At 47.4% G+C, this 19790-nt stretch overlaps 2 protein-coding genes across 5 annotated transcripts in view; one reads left to right on the top strand and one right to left on the bottom strand.

Moving 5' to 3' along the window:
- The window catches only part of SREBF1 (sterol regulatory element binding transcription factor 1), a 31265-nt gene that overhangs the window by 3578 nt on the left and 7897 nt on the right, over positions 1–19790 (top strand). For 2 of the 4 annotated variants that reach the window (XM_075179202.1, XM_075179205.1), the window contains exons 1-16: positions 287–394; positions 2599–3045; positions 3851–4140; positions 4225–4359; positions 4890–5102; positions 5204–5318; positions 5630–5808; positions 6200–6401; positions 6501–6682; positions 7962–8223; positions 8342–8508; positions 8800–8968; positions 9243–9351; positions 10416–10525; positions 18662–18794; positions 19562–19724. In XM_075179202.1, the coding sequence (XP_075035303.1) occupies positions 376–394; positions 2599–3045; positions 3851–4140; positions 4225–4359; positions 4890–5102; positions 5204–5318; positions 5630–5808; positions 6200–6401; positions 6501–6682; positions 7962–8223; positions 8342–8508; positions 8800–8968; positions 9243–9351; positions 10416–10525; positions 18662–18794; positions 19562–19724 (2895 nt within the window). In that variant the 5' untranslated portion in view covers positions 287–375. Of the gene's footprint in view, positions 1–286; positions 395–2598; positions 3046–3850; positions 4141–4224; positions 4360–4889; positions 5103–5203; positions 5319–5629; positions 5809–6199; positions 6402–6500; positions 6683–7961; positions 8224–8341; positions 8509–8799; positions 8969–9242; positions 9352–10415; positions 10526–18661; positions 18795–19561; positions 19725–19790 lie in introns of those variants that run through there. The other 2 variants (XM_075179203.1, XM_075179204.1) reach the window with 1 other exon arrangement.
- LOC142097406 (uncharacterized) lies at positions 10877–18445 on the bottom strand. Its single transcript, XM_075179206.1, has 2 exons — positions 16609–18445; positions 10877–14178 (listed from the first exon to the last, which is right to left on the bottom strand). Exons 1-2 carry the CDS (start codon positions 18095–18097, stop codon positions 13283–13285), a joined length of 2385 nt encoding a protein of 794 aa, XP_075035307.1. The 5' UTR covers positions 18098–18445; the 3' UTR covers positions 10877–13282.

Here is a 19790-nt window from a genome sequence, read left to right as displayed (position 1 = left end):
CAGGAGGTGGAAGCTACATTGAACGATAGTAACCTTGAGAGACCGAGCCTGGTCCTTCCTCAGTCTTTGACCAGCCTGGGCTGGCTGCTTTCTCCCTCCCTGATTGGCTCCGAGCAGTCACCTCATCTCAAATCTGTGATTCAGTCTCCTTCCCCCCCCCTTGCTCCTTCCACAAGAGGTGGAGTTGGTTCAATGGAGGAGGAGGAGGAAGGGGAGGGTGTGGGAATAGGCAGGAGAGGGACACACGAAAATCCATGGCACTGTACTTAGAATAATAACATTTTTATGCTGCATCCCTTGGGTGTCAGGTCTTGGGAAGGGGAGCCTCTGGGAGTTTCGGGGGAGCCTGGCCTTTACCCTTTATTCAGCCCGGCTATGGAGTGCACTTTTGAAGGTACAGAAGCTATGAGAGGACTAATGAACCATTGACACCTGTATCTAGGTTTAATGGGGAACTTGCAGAAGTTTTGGCTGCTTTTTCTGATCCTACAATGATTGAAAAATAAAATGCAAACAAATATTACAGCCGAATCGTGTAGCTGTGTACATTTGCTGTATACATTGGTATAATTATATTCCTATAAAATGTGTAGTCTGATTAAACATAAAATAATGTATTATGCAGAGCACTTTAATGCTCGGTGCCCTGTAATAATAATGACTTTATTCTAAAATAAAAAAGTTTATTTGATAATGCATACATTGTAATCACAGGCACCAGTGTGGTAATTTGCAGAATATTATTTACCTTCGTTATGATTAAATAATACTTATTATTACTGATTGCATTTGTATTATAGCATATAACTTGTATTGGGTTAATTTATTTAAACCGATTTCTATGAAACTGAATTTTTACAGCTTAATTCACGGAAGACGCTTAATCACTATGTAGGCTCCATAGTTGAATTTGTGCTTTGATTCCTGTTATAATAACCAGAAGGTTTGGCGCAATGTGCCACGCAAGATTATGCACTACTTTTTGTCCTTCCCTGACCTCTGCTAGAGAATGTGACTGGAACTCTCTGCAGTTCACACACTTTTCTGGTCCGTAAATGCAGATATCACTTTATACTTGTTAATGGAGTACTATCATTGAGACCATAAACTTCCGCTACAGTTATTTTCCATATGGTTAGATGCAATAATCTAATATTTATTTATTAACCTGTTTGGTATAAAGATCCGTGGATCTTTGCATCACTGCAGACCTCTATTGATTTATCTCTTGCAAAGTGCTGAGTGAACAGAAAAATCATTATTCTCTATTGTAATGGGGTTTTGAACATGATCATAAATTATATGAACTGTTTCTTTCTAAAAAAGCACATTGCAATAAACTAGCAAGCCTCATCTGTGCCTGAACGCAGATGGTAGATGTATATTGTTGGATAGAACGACTGTTGTATACGGCATTTTTTTTATCCTCAAGAAACCTATTGTATCTACATTTCTGTTGATACAAATTTTCTGGGCATTGTCCCTATTTTTGCTACTGGAAATATTTACCTTGAACTGCTAATGTCCCTAGAATTCAGACCTTGCTAACTCTGTATTACCAGCATTAGTGGGAATAGGTTTCTGTAGGAAGACGCACACAAATAAGCGAGGGGGGTGTTTTCTTATGGTCTGAATGGAGTTCAGACACAAAGGCTCATTTCAGAACGCACAAGAGCGCAAATCTCCCGTGCGCATGTTAAGTACGGATTAGGCAGAGGAATGCACCTGGTTTTGCACTGAACTGGAGAAATGAGATTTAATTTGGAGGGACAACATTTTTGCAAATAACCCAGAAAGGTTTTAATTAATGAAGGGGGTGGCCCTAAAGAGGCTTGTGTTTAGTCCTCTTACTCACAGCCCCGTCCTTTCACCCCCTCCCTGGCCATTTTCAAGTGGCATATGGAATAGATTGGCATTACAGTACCAGCAGGGCCCTTGGTGAAACACGTTGGTCATGCTGGGACAGCAGGGTGTGAGTGACAGGCTTGCATACTTTGCCTTGTGATGTGATGTCGCGGCAGCTTAAAGGACCACTAAGCCTAAAATACAAGGTGGTTTATATAAGAGAGCATGTAACAACATTCACAGATATTTATGTAAACATTTCAGGAGTTTATCAGGAGTCAAGATATTTGAGATTATGAGGAGGGAAAAACTTTCTACATGGGCAGAATTCCTGTTGGTAATCCAATTGTAGGTCCCTCCTCACCCAGAAATGGCTGGTAACCTACAACAACCCATATTAACCAATCAGCTATTGGCTTTCATCAGAATAGATCAGATTAGACAATAGAAGCAAATGTCTGATTGGTTAATATGAGTTATTGCAGTTGTCCACTTACTTGTATTATTATTACTATTATAAACTGTATTATAACTCTCTGCTGAGTATAACCTAAAATGAAAGTATATCTGCCACCTACACACACAACACCTGGAGAGCCACAGGTTGTCCAGGCCTTATAAACATTGTTTGAGTCCACAAAATGGCTTCCTCCACTGTGTGTAGGCGACCGGTGTACTTTAAAGGGAGAACTGCTGGATAATGGCCAGATTCTATAACACAGGTGTATTAATGTGTTCCTTCTCTCCCACCAGATATGCTTCAGCTCATCCGCAATAATGACAATGACTTTTCTGGGTTTTTCGATGCCCCGTTTGGAACAGTCCGTACTCCGACCCAGGATGTCGCTCCAAACGTGGATCTTGCTGGAGGGACAGCACTTAGCTCCTTGGAGGGGTTACTGGCAGCGCCCACAAACGCACCCCCCATGAAAATGTTCTCACTCTCCGCGCCCAGCTTTCAAAGCCAGCCTGCTGTGCCCCCGCCTCAGGACAATCACACCCATCAGCTGACAGTCGGGCCTATGGATGAGCCTATGCAAATCTGCCCATCTTCCCAGCACACCCAAGCCAAGCTCCAACCCGCCGTGGCTCCACAACCTCTGCAGAGCATGGCGTTCGGGCAGACCGTAGTGACGCAAGCGCAGCCTCAGTACAGCGCCCAACCTGTGCCTATATTTCAAGAACAGAGCACTTATACAGGTAATCAGCGGCAGGGTGACTAGTGCGGTGAAAGATGTCATATTAAGTTACATTATCCTGACTGATCTGAAGTTCCAGGTTCCTCTTATGAAGCCAGGTCCTAAAATAGATAAAACAAGCAAACTTTCATTTTGTGAATTGGCTGCAATAAATCAGGATGGGTTCTTAGTGAAACTAAAGGATAGTTCCACCCAATACTGAAAAGGTCTTTGGGGGAATATTTTTAATTCAGCCCAGTCCCAAAAGTTTATATACCAGGGTTCCAGCATTGAGGATGTACGGTGGGTACCTCTCATCCTATCGGGGCCACCTGCTGTTCTCTGGGTCTGGGGGACCGTGTACGAGCAAGTTTGGCTCTCTGACACCCTCCGTGCAGCTGCTGGATGTGCTGAGCCACGGACATTGCATGAACCAAAATGCAAGTTTAAGCTTTGGGTGGAATTATCCTTTTATGAATTGGTTGAGATTAAATGATTTCTTTTAAACTCAACAATAAATACCAGATGGTGGCCACAGATGAAGGCTCGGTGGGCCGCTGGTGGCCCTCGGGCCGTCCATTGGTCAACGCTGCCTTGGAGGATTACAAATGTTGTTTAGGTTTTTATGTATAAATTTGTTTGTCACCAAGATACTCTGTTCTATTTAAAGGTCGCAGTTCAAGTACTTTTTTTTGCAGAGCAAAGTGACTTGTAAAACGCTTATAATTTATAGTAGTGAGTGTCCAATTCCTTATAATGCACAAGTGTACAGCACTGATTATAATGAGACCTGTATTAATGTGTCTACCCCACGGGCATTGTTGCAGCTCCACAAAGTGTTGCAGCCCAGCAGACTACAGCAAGCCAGCCGCTGCAGAACGTCTCGGGCCAGCATCTGCAGAGCATCGCAAGTCAGCCGCTGCAGAGCATCGCAAGTCAGCCACTGCAGTGCGTCGTCAGCCAGCCGATGCAGACCGTTTCCTCCCAGGCTCCCACTCTGCAGACCCTCTCCTCACCCCCCATACAGCAGCACCTGACCATCCACACTCAGAACATCTCCCCGCAACACTTCCTGACCGCCACCAGTACCGCCTCTGTGGCCCCCCAAATCCAGCAGGTGAGTGGTCTGTCTGTGGCGCTGTCCGTGACATCGCCCTCCGCCAGGTCATGTCGGTATTAACACCGTTTCTCCCTGGGACAGGTTCTTCTCCAGCCTCATTTTATCAAGGCCGATTCCCTGCTGCTCACTGCTGTCAAGGCGGACGGGACCATGATGTCCGGAGTCAACACCACCACGACCAACACCACCATACGGACCACTCCGCTGCAAATGCCGGTGAGAACAGTCACAACACAACAGTGGGAGACTAAAAGCTGATCTGTTTATCTGTGGCTCCTATTCAAAGCTAGCACCTTAAACGCCCTTACGACCGCGCGCAACAAATGCCGTCTTGTAACTGTTTTCCTCTCAGAATGCGGCTATTTGCAGAAATGCTGTAAACGGACATATATTTGTGTATGTGTGCAAATACAAAGAGCTTTGCAGGCCTGCATTTTTATTTTAATCATTTATTCTGCTATTTTTTTTTTCGTTACGCACTTCCTGCACTTACGGTGCCCTGAGCTCCTTCATTGTGTGGCTTTTGTAAGACACAGCAGGAGGGATCTCTGAGAGCCAGCAGACAAAAAAAAAAATTACTTCTAATCAAGTGTATAAATACTTCCCAGGCAAATAAAATCTTTTAGGTTCTGTCACCTTCTGGAAATTCTTTTGCTTACGCTAATAAAGTATTTAGTGTATGCATCTCCTACACCCCGTGGTGGCAGCCATTTTGTGAGCTGAACTTTTTTGCTCTTTGCTCCTAGACCCTGGTGAGCGGAGGAACCATTTTAACCACCTTGATGGTAGACGCCGACAAGCTGCCGATAAACCGTATAAATTCTAACGGCAAGATGGCCATGCTGAACGTCAAGGGGGAGAAACGGACGGCGCACAACGCCATAGAGAAACGATACAGGTCGTCCATCAATGACAAGATTATCGAGCTCAAGGACCTTGTGGTGGGAACGGAAGCCAAGGTACGCGCCATAACAGTGAGCGGTAGCTGAATGGCTTCGTGTGCTCATAGCTATGCTAATATTTACTTGCAAATCTCCATTTCGCACCTTTCTGCCCACAGCTGAACAAGTCATCCATTTTGAAGAAGGCTATTGACTACATTCGCTATCTGCAGCAAAACAATGTGAAACTGAAACAGGAGAACATTATGCTCAAAATGGCCGCACAGAAAAACAGTGAGAGAACCCTCTTGTTCTTCCTTAGGGGAACAGCTGATTTAAAGCTCGCCTGTCACCTGTACACAGCGGAGGCAGCCATTTTGTGGACTATACCCATATTTATTAGAACGTGGCCAACCAATTCACTAGGGACCAGTGATTCCACTAAAGGCGCATTGTGAGGCGGTGAGCTGCAGGGTCACAAAATGGCTGCCTTTGCTCTGTGTACTTGACGTGTGGTAAATGATATTGATGAACCGTTAATGGGATTTGACAGGAAGGTTGGTAAGTTGTGTTTTATATATATATATTTTTTTCCCCCTCATTAGGTACTTTAAAAGACCTTGTTGCCGGTACTGGGATTAATATGGATGGCGTTAAAGCGGAGATGATGGATGTTCTCACGCCTCCTCCGTCAGACGTGGGGTCTCCATCTCACAGCGGCAGCCCCCTGTCTCAGTGTAGCAGTGACTCTGAGCCTGACAGCCCCTTCTGTGATGAAGCCAAGGTGAGCACCTAGCCTTCCCTCACAGACTCCAATCCATTCTCCACTGTCATTTATCTCTGTGCATTATACACCATACTTCTCACAGACCCATAGTTGCTCTTGCTCTCTCCCGCGCTCTTGCTCGCTCTCTCCCGCGCTCTTGCTCGCTCTCTCCCGCGCTCTTGCTCGCTCTCTCCCGCGCTCTTGCTCGCTCTCTCCCCCGCTCTTGCTCGCTCTCTCTCGCGCTCTTGCTCGCTCTCTCCCGCGCTCTTGCTCGCTCTCTCCCCCGCTCTTGCTCGCTCTCTCTCGCACTCACAACACACGTAAGCTGTTTAGATTCCATCTCACATGCTCAGACCCATAATGTCATAATGCTGACACACACTCATTCAATATGCATTCTACATTTCAGGTGCAAGTGAAGCAAGAGGTCCCCTCCTCCCCCAGCAGCGGGATGCTGGACCGCTCCCGTATGGCGCTTTGTGTTTTCGTCTTCCTCTGTCTCTCCTTCAACCCCCTGTCTTTCCTGATGGGGGGATCCAGGAGCCAAGAGTCCTCTGGAAGTGACAAGTTTCACGGCAGCGGCAGAAACATGCTGGAAATGGGGCCCTCGGGTAAGTCCCACAACTTGTGAAGGATACCAGCCTAGGTTACGGCTACTATAGGACAGTATGTCTCTAATGTATATGACTTGTCTGTCTCTCTCTCTGCAGAGACCTCCTCGTTGTTAAGTTGGCTCTCGCCCTCCGCTCTCCTCTGGCCCATAAACCTCATCGTTGTCTTGGCCGTTTTCATCCGCCTGTTTATTTACGGCGAGCCGGTCACTCGGCTGCACTCGGAATCCTCAGTCCTTTTCTGGTGTCACCGGAAACAAGCCGATGTCGATCTGTCGCGGGTAAGCTACATCTGGCTATCTATAGGCTCATTACATATCCCACCACCGGGCAAATCTACAACCGGAACTTCAAGCCAAAATAAGTACAACTCTTCAACTGAACAACATCTAGCCAAACTCTTATTGGACAAAGTTCTTAATCGACTCCACAATGTCATGAATTATACAGATGATCTATAACTCTCTACAAACATCAGTGCGGTGATTGTTTCAGGGACGTAGCACGAGAGGGTGCAGCGGGAGCCCCTGTTGTGGCCCGAATTTTAGTGCTGCTTGGTCTTTGTCCCCTTGGTCTTTGCACCAGTAGTTATAGAAGGATTTCCAAATTTGAGCATTGTGCAGTATTACTGCTAGAGTACAGGGAAGTCTCCCGTATCTACTAAACAGCTGCATTTGGGCTCTGACAGGTCAACCAGGCCCCAGCTCAGCTCCTGGACCCGGGGGGACTTTCACCACTGATTGTATTTGTCTTTTATCAAGTAATGACCTGTATAACAGCCAATCAGTGTAAACTACTTCTCTTACTCCTATACAGAAGATATAGTAACAGTCTAAGTAGAGTGCAGGTGGCTGTACTGACTATACAGCAACTTGGAATGTGCCATGTTTTCTGCATAATCCTGTTTAATTACAGATGTGACAGAATAACTCAACTGCTGACAAACGGGCTCAAGCAATGACATTTTGTCAGTCCTGGACTGTGATGAGGTTTTGTGATCTGGGGGTAGACTTACTAAATCTTCTAGAATGGAAAAGTGGAGGCGTTGCCCATAGCAACCAGTCAGATCCTAGTTATCATTTATCCAGTACATTCTAAAAGATGATCGCTAGAATCTGATTGGTTGGTGTGGGCAACACCTCCACTTTTACTTTTTTAGAAGCTTTTAGTAAGTCTACCCCCCTGGAGCTGTCCTTTAAATAACATCTTACATAGGGGAGGCAATAATTGTGTGCGCTGAGCCTATAATAAGTATATTGCAGTCTATTCATCCACTTAGAACCAGTGACTCAAGAATATTGGTCATAAAGGGCCATCGTGGTACCACTCGTTCCATTGTTCCATGATACCACTTGTTGGTTGATAGGGTAATCCTTCAGCCCCCAAAATTTGTGTCCACGACACGTGTTCTTAAACTGTTTCGTTGTCAGAAAACAATCCGCTAAGCCATTTTATGAAGAGTTATAAGGAGAATTTAACTTGCATTGTTGTTTGAGACTTTATGATCCGTTCCCCCCACTCCTTGTAGCTCAGAATAACGTGATGTCCTCCTCTTTCCAGGGGGACTTTGCTCAGGCCTCGCTCCACCTCTGGAAAGCCCTGAAAGCTCTGGGGAGACCCCTCCCCACGTCTAACTTCGACCTGTGCTGCAGTCTTACGTGGAGCGTCATCCGCTATGTGTTACAGCGGCTGTGGGTGGGCCGCTGGCTGGCGGAGCGGGCCGGGGGCTTCCGCCGGGACCACCAGCTGAAGGAGGATGTGCGGAAGAGCTGCAGAGAGGCCGCCCTGGTTTACCACCGTCTGCACCAGCTGCACATGACAGGTATACCGGGGTATCTGTGTGTACAGAGCTATAGAAGGACTGACAACAGTCTGCCCTGCACGGAAAGAGTTAATCCATATGTTGATTATTTCTGTGCTTCACGTTTTCTCTTCTCTAGGGAAGCATGTGGGAGGTCATCTGTCTGCCATCAATATGGCGTTGAGCGCTGTCAACCTGGCGGACTGTGCAGGGAACACTATCTCAGTGGCCACACTGGCGGAGATCTACGTGGGGGCCGCGTTGCGAGTTAAAGCTAGTCTGCATCGCCGTTTCCACTTCCTAGCGGTGAGTGAGCCCCCCCCCCCCTCCCCTTCCCAACCTATTTCTCCCATGTCCCCTAATACTGAAATCTGTGTGTCAAACTTATCCGGGGATGGGCGTTTCCAATATATACATATATACCCACCTTCAGCCACTCAGATTATGTGTGGTGCAACCTCTGTGTGTCCACGCTGTGTATCCCCTCCCGTTACAGTCTGCAGAGCCTTCCCTCTCCCCTGCCCTTGTAGTGCCACCATCCCTTTACACCCACTGCCACGTGCCAGGCTCTGACCTCGTCACACACTCTCTCCGCAGCGCTTCTTCCTGTGCAGTGCCCGTCAGGTCTGCCTGGCGCAGAGTGTGGCCATCCCTCCTGCCATGCAGTGGTTGTGCCATCCTCTAGGACATCGTTTCTTTGTCGATGGAGACTGGAGCGTGAGGAGCTCTCCCAGGGACACGATTTACAGCGTAGCGGGCAGTGCAGGTACCAACCTAATATACTGCGTGTGTGTGTATATGTAATATTATTATACCAGCATGGTAAGCTCAGGTACCATCTTCATATCAATCTATAAATATCACCATATACACCACACTACTGAGTGTAGGTATCATTGACCGCCCTGATCAGCTCATACCCGGCAGAACAGACCTATGTTCTATGTAATATCTGTACATCACACCGGGCAGATGTTTACTTGGAATACAGGTTAGTTTGATGTATTAATCTTGGTCTTGTATTTTGTGTTTGGGGTTAGTGGACCCGCTGGCTCAGGTGACTCAAGCTTTCCGCGAGCATCTCCTGGAGAAGGCGCTTTATTGTGTGGCGCAGCCGGAGCAAACTAAGCCCCTGTCAGAGGGGGAGGGGTAAGTGTGCGACGTGTGTGTGTCTGTTTATGGTACAACCCACAGTGTACAATAGTAACAGGTACTCTAACGCGTTTCAGTGAGAAGGCACTGAGGAAGCCACTAGCATTTCGTGGCTACAAACGCTAATTACTACTGTGTGCAACACTTCCTCCTTTGTCCTCCGTCCCCAGGGTTATGTTACCAGACTCTCCAATCATTTCTTGTAACACTATGGGGCACATTTATCATTTATCGTTGAAATAGAGAAATGGTTATCAATCCTTATCGGACGGATAAGTATTGATTCATTTCTCAAATTTATCAAAACCGGAGTACAGAAACAGCAGTCCCGATAATCTGCTGTTTCTGTGAAAAAAAACAAATATACTTACCCCCCTCTTCGGAAGCGCTGTCTTCGGGTCTTCTCTTCACTCTTCAAGTGCGCATGTCCAGTTCCAAGAACTGGACATGCGCACACAGATCCCCTATCGTTGCAGAGAGAGCGCGCTGAGTGACAGGGAGGGATCATGTGATCCCTCCACACATGCGCTGTCCAGCTCTGCTCTTCGGAGCAGAGCTGACAGCATTAGATTTCCTCAATTCGGATGATGACCGCCAGCTGCAGCTGGCGTACATTAACATGACAAGTTCCCGAAAAAAATGTTTTTTCGGGACTTGTTAGATTGCGGCCAGGAGCAGTCACCATTCTGTTGAATGGTGACTGCTCCCAAAAACGAAGAGGAGTGCAAAGCAGCAGATATCCATGATATCTGCTGCGATGCCCCCTTAATAAATTTGCGGAGGATACTGTGGGACCTTAATTATCCGTTAAAAGCACTATCGTGCTTTATTAAATATGCCCCTATATCTGGAAGAACAATTTTGTTCTCCTTGTATGTTTTTATATTAATTTTTTTTTTTCTTTTGTGAAAAGCGGTATAAATGTTCTCTAGCCCTGGCCTGTGGGCATTGTCTTTCTATTTTCTGTTCTGCGTCCTTCCTTCATGCTCCTATCTACTGACCACTACCCTCCTTCCCGCGTGCGGTTACTCAGTTGTCTGTTCCGTCTCCTCTTCCCGTAGTGAGTTCTCCGATGCTCTGGAATATCTGCAGCTGCTGAACGGGTGCTCGGACGCTGCTGCCGTAACCAACCACACCTTCTCCATTAGCTCCAGCATGGCGGCTGTCACAGGTGAGCGTATCGTACCTCTACTAACGCGTGTGCACTTTCTATTGTTTATTCTCTATATAGATTCGTCCGTGTGTACATTTCCTCATTAGGGGTTTCTGATTGGCTGGTGGGGGGGATGGGATTTGGAGTTTTGGAAATGTGTATTAAGCCTCCCAAATAAGAGGCATTTTTTATTCCTGTGCATCCTGTAGAGGTTTTGATGAATGCACCGCTGCAGAATAGAGAACAGACAGCAAAACGTAAACAAAATACATTAAAATGCATAGTGTTGATTACCCTTCAAATGCATTCCCCTCTTTGTTTAAAACATCCCCACAAATACAACCATAAAATAAAGACACGGACACCGACTTAAGATTGGAATAAAAAAGGTCCTTTTATTACATTATTATTATTTAAATTATATGTTTATTTTATTTTATTTTAATTATCTTTATTTTATTTTATCTATCAATACTATCAAAGCTATAAGCAATTTGGACCTTTTTCTTTATAGAGGTGGCGAAGAGCAAAGGCAGCCAGCTAAAACCAACATGAACCAATACGGTGGAAGATCGCCTCCTTTCCACCAACCCAGGTTAAGCCTTAACTATTGGCCGGTACTATACACTATAAATTAACTCAATACCCTCTGACTCAAACTGGTCAAGCCCTTTCTAGGCAAAAACCTGATACTCCTTACTAGAGTACCAACGAGTCTAATAACATTGAGGGAACCAAGGCTATATTGCCAACACATTAAGTACCGTATGTTTAACAACCTTATGACTGCCATGCTCTCCTGCCATTCAAAAACCTCGCTCCTCGTGACGAGGGAACATAATCAATAACCTGGAACCAGGGCGGGTGGGTGGGTCTCCGGATCCAGGAAACAGGAAGCTCTCTCCTTCTCACACTGCTTGATATGTTCTTTCCACGACACTCCCACTTCCTTCCTAATTGACTGATTACACTACAGCCTTAAAACCCCCCAGTGGTGAGTAACATTATCAGCTCACAACACATGATTTTAAACTCCTTCAGCTAATGGCCTCTCTCATAATAAAATGCATAGTGTTGATTACCCTTCAAATGCATTCCCCTCTTTGTTTAAAACATCCCCACAAATACAACCATAAAATAAAGACACGGACACCGACTTAAGATTGGAATAAAAAAGGTCCTTTTATTACATTATTATTATTTAAATTATATGTTTATTTTATTTTATTTTAATTATCTTTATTTTATTTTATCTATCAATACTATCAAAGCTATAAGCAATTTGGACCTTTTTCTTTATAGAGGTGGCGAAGAGCAAAGGCAGCCAGCTAAAACCAACATGAACCAATACGGTGGAAGATCGCCTCCTTTCCACCAACCCAGGTTAAGCCTTAACTATTGGCCGGTACTATACACTATAAATTAACTCAATACCCTCTGACTCAAACTGGTCAAGCCCTTTCTAGGCAAAAACCTGATACTCCTTACTAGAGTACCAACGAGTCTAATAACATTGAGGGAACCAAGGCTATATTGCCAACACATTAAGTACCGTATGTTTAACAACCTTATGACTGCCATGCTCTCCTGCCACAGCCGAGTGCCCTACGGACCACGCGGCCCGCCACCTAAAGAAAAAACTAAACCCTTGAGCTCTGAAAAAATCCTCTCTATGAACAAAACCGTTCCTACTGGCGACAAATGAACCCCATCTGCTCTAAAAAGATGCCTCTTGTCTACCGTTAACCCAGGATGACTAATGACAACCCCCTGCGTGCCCCTAATGTTCTGTCTTGCGTATCCATTTATCTTTTTAACCACCTTTATCAATGTGGCCGGGGGAATAGATGATCTCCAGGACAATCGAGGTATAATGTTGGACCAACAAACCTTCATTGAAGGCCATCGGGCATGTATCTGTGCGAGATCTTCACGAATATTAATGATTAAATCAAGGGATTTGCCCTTTCCTACATCATTACCTCCCAAATGAATGACCACTATATCCGGGGTACCGTGCACTTCTATTTCTTCCCTTAACGTGGGAATCAAAGCCGCCCATACCATGCCCCTTTTACCCAACCAGCGGATGTCAACTGGGTGTGTGAAACCGGACCAACTCTCCGCTATCCTGTGCTTCGCAGCCCAAAAGATAAATGAATGACCCACGACCCATATCCTCGTCTTCTTCACCGAAAAACCTAAAACAAATTGAATAGTCTCATCAATCATAACCGTGTCTGAGACATGATCCACCAAACAACCGTGTTAACAAACGGAACTATATTATTATTTTATCTTTATTTTTATTTAAATTATAACACTTCGCTGAGGTATCCCCTCCCTACCAGAGGGGCCACCCCAACTAAATTCGAATATTGGAAAGGGAAAAAAGATCCTATCTTTAGTTCTAAAGGCAATTGATTATATCTATTTTGTCTCGTTTATTGACTGATTTATTTATTTATTTTTATCTATTTTGTCTCGCTAAACTGGAATTATCTTTATTCTTTAATTCTTAACAAAAGGAAATGGAAAATTGGTAACCCATATGTAGGTAAAAACCCCTTGTAAACCCCGGGAGGCACACACACTAATCAGGCCTTGCCAAGGAAAACAAGAGGAAAAATCCCTCCATGCCCCCGTTTAACACAGCGAGCAGCATAACCCTGGGTCACCAAGTGATAGATGAGAAAAGAAGAGATGAAAGCGATAAAGAACCATGAGAGACATAAGGAGAGAACATGACCATATATATAAGAGCCCTTACAAGGCTCATTTATCCGGCCGGATATATTTCTTATAGGCCTGTGACTTCCATCTCCCTAGCGCTTGAATCTCATTGACAGATGCCCCTCTGGCTGCAGCGGCGGTGGCCGCCCCTATTCTGAAGGAATGCGTGCCATATTCAACAGGGTTAAGGCCAACCTCCCCAAGGCCCCGTTTTAACAAAGCACTAAATTGAAATTTAGTTACTGGCGTATTGTCAGAATGACTTAACCACAAACCTTCCCCTGGGGGGCGAATTTTAGCGAATTGATTGGCCAGCTTGACCGGGCATATGGATGTTTCCTGCTGCTCCGTAATCGCTAACCAATGACCTCTGCCTAGCTGATCCGTTTTGGATTTGACTATCTTACAACGTATCACATTAGTTTGTAAAATAACATTTCTAAACAACAAAGCTCCCCCTATGTCGTTCTTAGATCTGGCTACCAACTCACTAACCCTAAAGGCTCCGTGATACGCCATTGAAAAAGCCAGCCCGAATAGCAAAGCCTCATAGTCATCTGTAGCTAAATAACGCAATGCCGCAATCAATCTGGCTAAAATTTGCCCGTCAATCGGCCGGCGTGTGTCGCTAGTTATAGGCTGAATCCTGGCCCAACCCTTCAGCGCTTTAGTTATGATAAATGACTTTGTGGGATCCTGCGCGCTGTTCAACTTAGCCGTGAATGAAATACCAGCCAAAAGGGACCCCATCTTTGCTCTAGAAACCCCTTCGTTGTAACACTTCCACATAAAACCCGTAATGGAGGGAATCTGACCTGAAGTGTCGCTGTTGCAAGATGCGCAGTAACTCAACCAACGTTCCCATGCCCCTTGATAACATTTCCTAGTTGCCGGAGCCAGGGACGCTTCTGCTAGCCACCTTATCCCTAACGAACCATCTGCCAAACATAAGGAGGACACTGTAAGCCAGTTAAACTTGCATGTGGAGCCAGAGATCTAAAACGCTGCCATTCAAAGCGGGAAAGAGCATCAGCTATTTGGTTGTCCACGCCAGGAACATGACGTGCCCGAAAGGTAATATCAGACTCTAAACACCTCAACACCAGGACACGGAGCAAATTAATCGCCGTGCGTGAGGAGGCGCTTTGCTTGTTAATAGCCTGCACCACACCTAAGTTGTCGCACCAAAAAACCACGCTCCTGCCGCGCAACCGGACAGCCCACAGCTCCAAAGCCACAACGATGGGAAACAACTCTAACGTTAACAGATTTCGCACCAGGCCTTCGGATCTCCATGACTCCGGCCAGGGTGCCGCGCACCATTCCCCTTGAAAAAAGGCACCAAAACCTTTCGAGCCTGATGCGTCTGTATGCAAATCCAACGAAGTACTAGCTACTGCGTGTGCTGGCCATACTCTTACACCGTTGAAAGCCACTAGAAAACGACTCCATATGCCTAGATCCTCCCTAATCTCTGTTGACAAACGCACCTGGGAATGGGGACTACGCAAGCCTGACGTTGCTAGCTGAAGCTTCCTACAAAATACTCGGCCCATGGGTATTACTCGGCAGGCAAAGTTGAAAGAACCTAGCAATGATTGAACTTTACGCAACGTACAAGATGGAACAGCCAAGACCTCTTGTATCAGGGATTGTAACTTAGCCACTTTATCAGATGGTAAACGACAACAACCTTCCACTGTGTCAATTTCGATACCTAAAAACCTCAGGCATGTGGCCGGGCCCTCCGTTTTGTCTGCAGCTACTGGCACCCCCATCACACGAAACAACGCCTGCGCAGCATACAGTGTTTCCTTACAACTAGGGGAATCAGCCGGACCTATAAACAGGAAGTCATCCAGATAATGCGCAATGCCGCGATGTCCCGTCCCCGCCCCGATACACCAATGGAGGAATGAACTAAACGCCTCAAAATATGCGCACGATACTGAACAGCCCATTGGCAGGCACCGATCCACATAGTAACGGTTCTGAATTCTAAAACCCATAAATTTAAAGGACTCTGGATGCAACGGAAGGAGGCGAAAGGCCGATTCTATGTCCAACTTGGCCATAAGCGCACCATTGCCAAATTCTCTCACTAGTGCTAACGCATCATCAAAGGACTGGTACACCACTGAGCTAATTTGGGGGTCAATAGCATCATTAACTGACTTACCCGCCGGGTAAGATAAATGCTGGATTAACCTAAATTTTCCTGGGGCCTTCTTAGGTACTATTCCCACCGGGGAAATGACTAAGTCTTGAATGGGAGGGGATGAAAAAGGACCCACCATGCGCCCAAGGCCTATCTCTTTACCCACTTTTTCCGCTAAGATGTCGGGGTGTGCATACGCTGAGCGAAGGTTTCTGGCGGCAGTACCCGCCACCCCACTATTTATGGGAAGACGAAAACCAAGGCGAAAACCCTCCCTGAGAAAAGAGGCCTGCGCCGCATCTGGGTAAAGGGACAGCCATTTGCAGAGGATAGGGAATATAATGGGGGAGTCCGCTTTAGACAGAACCCCCCGCCCCTCCCCGTCCCCTACCGACTCCGACGGAGCCCCTAGGGCATTCTTTAAGGGGATGACTACCTCTACAATTGGTGCAGACGTGTCTATACCGGCACGAATCCCCCCTCCCGCATGAGGAATTGTTAAAGGCGAAACAACGGTTTTTGGAAGACTGGGGAGCACCTCGTCTCCCCCCATACGGAAACCTGGTTAACTGAGGGGGACCGTACCCCATGCTCACCTCCCACACCTGGGCTCTATTCAATCTTAACCAGATCTCAACATCCTTAAAAGCCAGGGGCATATAAAGCTGACCGTGTACCTTCTCACGGAACAGCTTATCGTACAATCTCCAGGTACCTGGGCGTTCACAACTATGCATCTCATTAATAAGGTGAAGGTATTTCCATACGTCTATAAGTGCATCAGGTCTAGTTTCCAAATAACAAGCTGAGAAAACGGAGTACCCTGTCAGCCAGTTCGAAAAGTTTCTGTAAGCATCCTCCCCGACTCCCCCTCGCATGCACGCAGCCGCCAACTCCTTTTGAGCGACCTTCGTCAGTTCAAATATATCAACATAATGACCTCTCTTGATCTTGTGCCTCATGCTGCGCCTAACTCCTATCAACAATGCCGTGTTTTCACATCTAACTAGGGGACCTCCAGCCGGAGTAGGAGACGCTGCCTCCCGCCGATCTACGTTCTTCCTCTTAGTTCCCCCGAAGTGGGTGTTAAGAATTTTAATGAGCTTGCGCTGACCCTGCCTGGGAGAAGATGGGGCAGACTCATCACTGGTGGTGGCTATGCTAGAACTGGACATGTAGGTGTTGCTTACAGTAGAACCATCATACTCACCGACCGCTGCCTGCGCCTCCTGCAGGTCCAATCTCGCTCCGCCCTCGCCTTCCGAAACAACTTGGTGCGACCCCTGCTGCCCTGTCGAAGTCCCCGCTGCCTCTTCCCGTTGGAGCTGCGACCCTGCTCCGTCCACGCCCGTCTGCCCTGCGACTGAAGATGGCTGCATCTGTGAAACTGGATAAGAAGACATGTTAGCACGTGGGGAAGACAGGTTATGCAACTGTTGAGTAGGAACCCCATCCGGGGTAGGCACCGGGGGGGGAACCATGAGGTGACCTAGGAAACCCGCTTGAGGGGGAACCCCTTGACCCCTACTTCCTTGTTGTCTAACCAGAGAAAACGAATCCGTACCAGAAACGCCAGAACTATTAAACAAGGAGGGTTGAGGATAAGAATGCACGTACTGACCCGCAAGGGCTGGATAAGGGGCCGACCACAAATTCCCCGCTTCCACTACAGACCCATAACCTCTAGGGGGGTACGGTAATGACCAAGAGGGGGCGGGTCCCTCCACCCTGTGGTGCTGGCCGACATGTTGCTGCAACGGCCACATCACGGCTGTGTCAGAGGCCAGTGATCGATTAGGAGCCGAACAAACAGAAGGGGACTGCTGATGGGCTGAACCCCCCATACCTAGGGGGAAACCCACCGGGGCTGGGCCCAGCAAACCAGGGGCCCTGTTGGAAGATATCCCCACCCCAGCCTGATGCAAGGAGTCCATGGAAAAAAGGAGGGGGGAGGATGAGGAGGGAGGAGGGGGGGGGTCCCTGGCCTGGGAGGAGGACAGGGAGGAAAGGGGGTTGAGAGGGAGAAGGGCGTGGGGGGTGGACAGGTGGCACGAATAATGGAGGGAATGAGGCAGGGACCCAGGAAACTGTTGCCCGGAAGAAACCAAGGAGGGGGACCCTGAAACCGCCCCCAGACCTAGTGACCCCGGAGAACAAACGGGATGAACAATAACGGGCCCCAGGCCTCTATAAGGGGACCCCTGGCCCTGCTCCACCGCAGGCAGGCCCGGGACCACACTACTGGCGGCATGACCAGGAGGGATGGAGGGGGAGACAGTAGGCCCGACGGAGGAGGGAGGGGGGGCTGGAGCTGGCGAGGCCACGGAGGGAACCCCAGGCGCGGGGGAAGGAGATCCCCTGCCTCGGGTTCTGGCAGCCTGCCTAATGCGGTGGACGGCTCCGGACACGAGCGGCCTCACCGCCCGCTCCGGAGCCCTAGACCTGCGTGCGCGACCCGGCCCCGCCCCGCGAGACACACTCGCGGCGGCCGAGTCACGTGGGCGGCGGGCGGCTGCCCTCATGGAAATACTAATGCCTCCGCCGGGAGGACCCGGGGGGCATACAGGCAACTGGGCAGTACGGGGGGGGCCAGGGGGAACTGCTGGGGCTGAAGTCGCAGCCAGCGACGACGGGGGGGGAGGGGACCCCGCAAACCTGGCGGGAATGGAGCGGGACCTTCTGGGGCGGGATGATGCCATGCTGGGGAAGGGAGGACAAAGTAAAGAAAAAGGGGGAAAAATAGACAGGAGAAGCAGACAAGCAGAAGGAGAGAACAGAGAGAGAGGTAGAAAAAGCAAAAACAAATCACAACAGATAAAACTACAAATACAGAGGAGCCAGATACTAAGCCTGATGCTGCAGCTTCTCCGGATCCAGGAAACAGGAAGCTCTCTCCTTCTCACACTGCTTGATATGTTCTTTCCACGACACTCCCACTTCCTTCCTAATTGACTGATTACACTACAGCCTTAAAACCCCCCAGTGGTGAGTAACATTATCAGCTCACAACACATGATTTTAAACTCCTTCAGCTAATGGCCTCTCTCATAATTCCTAAGGGCAAGCTTTATTCTCCTTTTATATTGTCCTAAATGATAAGTAAAAAAAGCACATGGCCATACAAGTCTTCAAAACAAATGCGATCATGTTCAGCACAGTGCCCCCTTGTGGCCAAATCATTATGACAATAGTATAAACTTAAATAGAGACAGAAGCAAACGATATGTATCTTCACGTGGTCGCCTCCTCATTTTCCTGCACAGGGACGGACCCCGTGGCCAAGTGGTGGGCCTCCATTATTATCGTGGCTATTAACTGGCTGCAAGGCGACGACGAAGCAGCCCAGCGATTATACCCGGTGGTGGAGTACATGCCGAAACCACTTCACACCACAGAGTGAGTTGGAGGGGTGGGAGGGGGTGTATTACAGTTGTGCTGGTAATATAGGAATGAGATGTTTCTATTAATTAGTTAAATTAATTGGTTGCAAATGGAACAAAGGAGAATATTTATCGCGTAAGTGTTTAATTTCTTTATATTAGACGTCAACAAAGTCTCCTATATCTCCTTATGTGGGGGTGGGGACATTGGTTAATAGGAATTATTTAGCGCTGTTGGGGGGGGGAAAAAATGGTTGCCGCGATCCCCTTTCATACAATTAAATTTTCCTCAGTTTTTAATATGATTATTTTTTCCATTACGCAAGTTTTTTTTTTTTTTGTGTCCAATTAATATCCTGAATCTAAAGTATTAATTTGCGGAGGTGCTTCATCACCTAAACATTACCAGTGTGCTTAATATGCAGACAAAGGGTTAAGTATTTAAAGCCAAAATACCATCATTGGCTTGGAACGGAGCCGTAGGTCGTGCAGTGATGGCAGCCATATTGTGCGCTGAACCAATGCTCATAAGGCAGCCTATAATTCAGTAAGAACAGGAGCCATTACTGAGACATGAGGCACCCCACGCCTCAATGATGGTAATGGTTCCTAGTAAATCATAACCAGCAGGATGATTGGTTCGTCCAACGCAAAATGGCTTCCGGCACTGTCTGTAGGGGACGAGATATCTTGTCTGGTGGCTGAAGTTCCCATGTAGAGATGTACGTAGCCTGACGTGTTAGGTTAATTCATTTTTGTATGTCTTGTTTTCTTTATAACCAGAAACATGTTGCCAAAAGCTGCTCTTTACGCCTTTAAAGCGGTGCGGACTCTGCTGGGGAAGCAGGATAGCACGCAGGTCAGCCTGGGGCAGTGCGAGAAGGCCAGCAGCTACCTCCGGGACAGCCTCAACTCCAGCCCTTCCAGTAACAGCAATGTGGACAAGGTGAGCAGAGCTGTGGTAGTAGCGATCAGTCCTCCCGGGCAGCAGGGGGCGCCTCCTGCCATCGCT

The sequence above is a fragment of the Mixophyes fleayi genome, chromosome 7, assembly GCF_038048845.1.
Source record: "Mixophyes fleayi isolate aMixFle1 chromosome 7, aMixFle1.hap1, whole genome shotgun sequence".
Lineage (NCBI taxonomy): Eukaryota > Metazoa > Chordata > Amphibia > Anura > Limnodynastidae > Mixophyes > Mixophyes fleayi.
Note: the sequence above shows the minus strand (reverse complement) of the source record. Positions and strands in the feature narration are given on the sequence as shown.